General features: G+C 54.5%; 1 protein-coding gene across 1 annotated transcript in view; it reads left to right on the top strand.

The window, feature by feature from the left end:
* Positions 1-2,199: 2,199 nt before the first annotated feature.
* Positions 2,200-2,467, top strand: part of EVX2 (even-skipped homeobox 2) — a 3,465-nt gene continuing 3,197 nt past the window's right edge. The window contains 1 exon segment of the mRNA XM_008061464.2: positions 2,200-2,467. This exon segment is cut by the window's right edge and continues 14 nt beyond it. Coding sequence (XP_008059655.2) covers positions 2,200-2,467 — 268 coding nt within the window.

Below are 2,467 nucleotides of genomic sequence, written 5' to 3'. Positions count from 1 at the left end.
GTTCTCCGCCGCCTCCCCCGCCTCCCGCCTCCTCCCGCACCGTCTGCCTATCGAGAGCTTTCCGTTTATTACCTTAAAGAGGTTGGAACTGATTTTCTAAGTCAAGCTCGCGTTGTTGAAATAAGTTGGCGCCGAGGGGAACAGGAGAGAAACTTTTGGCCTTAACTATATGTGTGTATATATGTATATAAATATACTTCACACCTCGCCTCCCCTTGCATTCCTGACGCGCCCCCACCCAACGGGTCTAAGGTTAAAAGGAAAGCGCCAACAGAAGTGGGCAAATAGATCTCGGGTTTGCCCCAACACACCCCGATGTTCTGGGTGTGTCAGGGGAGAGGAGGGGAGGGGGCCCCGGTCGGGGTCTGGGTTGACGCTAAGGCGGGGATGCAGGACCCGCGCTCGGCGCCCAGAGTGCCGGGGTCTCTCAGCCGCTCCAGAGGCTCGCGGGCGGACCTCCGAGTCCCCTCCCTGCCCTCCCCCGTTCCCACCATTGTCCGCGGCTCTCTCCCCCTTGGACTGCGGGCGGGCGGGCCGGCACAGTGCTTCGGGGGTCCGCCCAGGGGGGGCGCGACCGCGGGAGGAGATGAGGAGCGGCCTCGGGTGAAGATTGATCTTCGTTAAAATGGTTGCCACCGGCGTCATTATGACTATCAAAGTTATCGCCAAGAGGCTCCGCCGCCGAGCTCAGGCCGCGAGAAGCTGTGGCAGCGCTGGTCGGCGACTCTCCGCGCCCAGTCTCGGCGCCGGGAATACCTGTGGCCACAGGTAAGCGGTTGGGTTGAGCGGGGGAGGACAGAGAGAAGGAGCAAGAACCAGTTCCTTCTGAACTGGTTATTCAGAAGGGAGGGCGGCGCGGTGGTAGGGAAAGAAGGCTGTCTCCTTTTTTCCCTTTTGACCTCGAAATCCGGCGGCTTTGCCACAAATAATTCTATTTGTGGAGGGAAGGGGAAAGCTGGCAACGTAACAGTGGATTCGGAGCGGCCCGTGTGGCGCCATAAATCTCGACTGTGTTTAAAGTTAGCTGTCGAATTCTGCTATCAAATCGCCCAGCCTAGTTCATTTCCCCCTGGGAAAATGCGTAGGCGAGAAGGTTTTCTATCAGCAGGATTATAAAAGTGAAAAAACCGGGGACTTCGAGTTCAGAACTCACTCTGCAAACGGTGTTAGAAAACCAGAGAGGACCTAATGATTTCTGTTTGGAGGCGCGGGCCTAATGCACGGCCACGTAGCAGGAAAGCGCTTTCAAAACTCTAGGAGATATTTCCTTTTCCTTCCCCCCCTTCTCTCTCTCTCTCTCTCTCTCTCTCTCTCTCTCTCTCTCTCTCTCTCTCAGTAGGAGGAGGGCATTCAGGCTGCGATGAAGAAACAGGGAGGGAGAAAACTCGTCATCCTATTTGTTAAGTAAAACACATATTTGGTTCTGAAATCCGAAAGATAAGTAATCCAGACAGGAGCGGCGCAAGGTCTTCTCCTTACGCAACTCTTCCTGCATCCTCCCCCTTGCCCCCTCCTCCCCCCCACTTACGCCCTCGGCTTGTAAATGTTTTAAAAAAAAACCTTTCCGAGCATCTACTCTGGAAAGTCAAAGCATTATCTATTATTTAACACGTATCTGTGTCCTAGGAAAAATGAGGAAGGCGCTGCATGATTAGGACCTAAGGGGCAACCCTGCAAACTGAGAGCGTAATGATGCCCCTAAATGAAGGGGGAAATGTGCTGCGGCGCGCTCTATTAATCAGACTGTCAATTTCACCCCCGAGGCCAAACCCCCGGGCGAGCAGAACTGGCTCGGAGCGGGCAAAGGACCGGAGCCTTCCTCCTCACTTGTCTCTTCTCGCCTCCTACCTGGATCTATCTGTCTGCTCTGAAGCCGCCTTCATTACCCACTGATAGGAGCGTGTATTTATTTGCTTATAAACCTGTTACAATAAATGATTATTCGAACAGCGTCATTCGTACCTTAATGACGAGCGGGCGCTACTTTTTGACGAATGACATCTCGGGCTCGGAAGGATGTATGGGTCATTTTGACCAGTCATTCCCTCGCTCTGGCATCCCGCAATTTTTCCGCCTCCCTCCGAAAGAGATAATAATATTTAGAGGCGTTCGCTGGGGCTGAATGAGAATTAGCCCTAGGCGCAGCCCATCGTTAGGACGGGACAGCCGGGCCACGGTGACATTTTTAAGAAAGCTGAGATGATGGAAAGAATAAGAAAAGAGATGATTCTGATGGAGAGAGGGCTGCACAGCCCTACGGCCGGCAAGAGGTTCTCCAATCTGTCCGACTCGGCTGGCAATGCTGTGCTCGAGGCCCTGGAAAATTCGCAGCACCCGGCTCGCCTCAGCCCGCGCCTGCCGTCCGCCCCACTGCACGGCGCTCTGGGAGACCTCCCCGCCAAGGGCAAATTCGAAATAGACACTTTGTTCAACCTGCAGCACCCCGGCAGCGAAAGCACCGTCTCCT

Source organism: Carlito syrichta, unplaced genomic scaffold (genome assembly GCF_000164805.1).
Source record: "Carlito syrichta isolate Samal-C Ts95f unplaced genomic scaffold, Tarsius_syrichta-2.0.1 Scaffold94738, whole genome shotgun sequence".
Lineage (NCBI taxonomy): Eukaryota > Metazoa > Chordata > Mammalia > Primates > Tarsiidae > Carlito > Carlito syrichta.
This window is presented reverse-complemented; position numbering and strand designations above follow the sequence as displayed.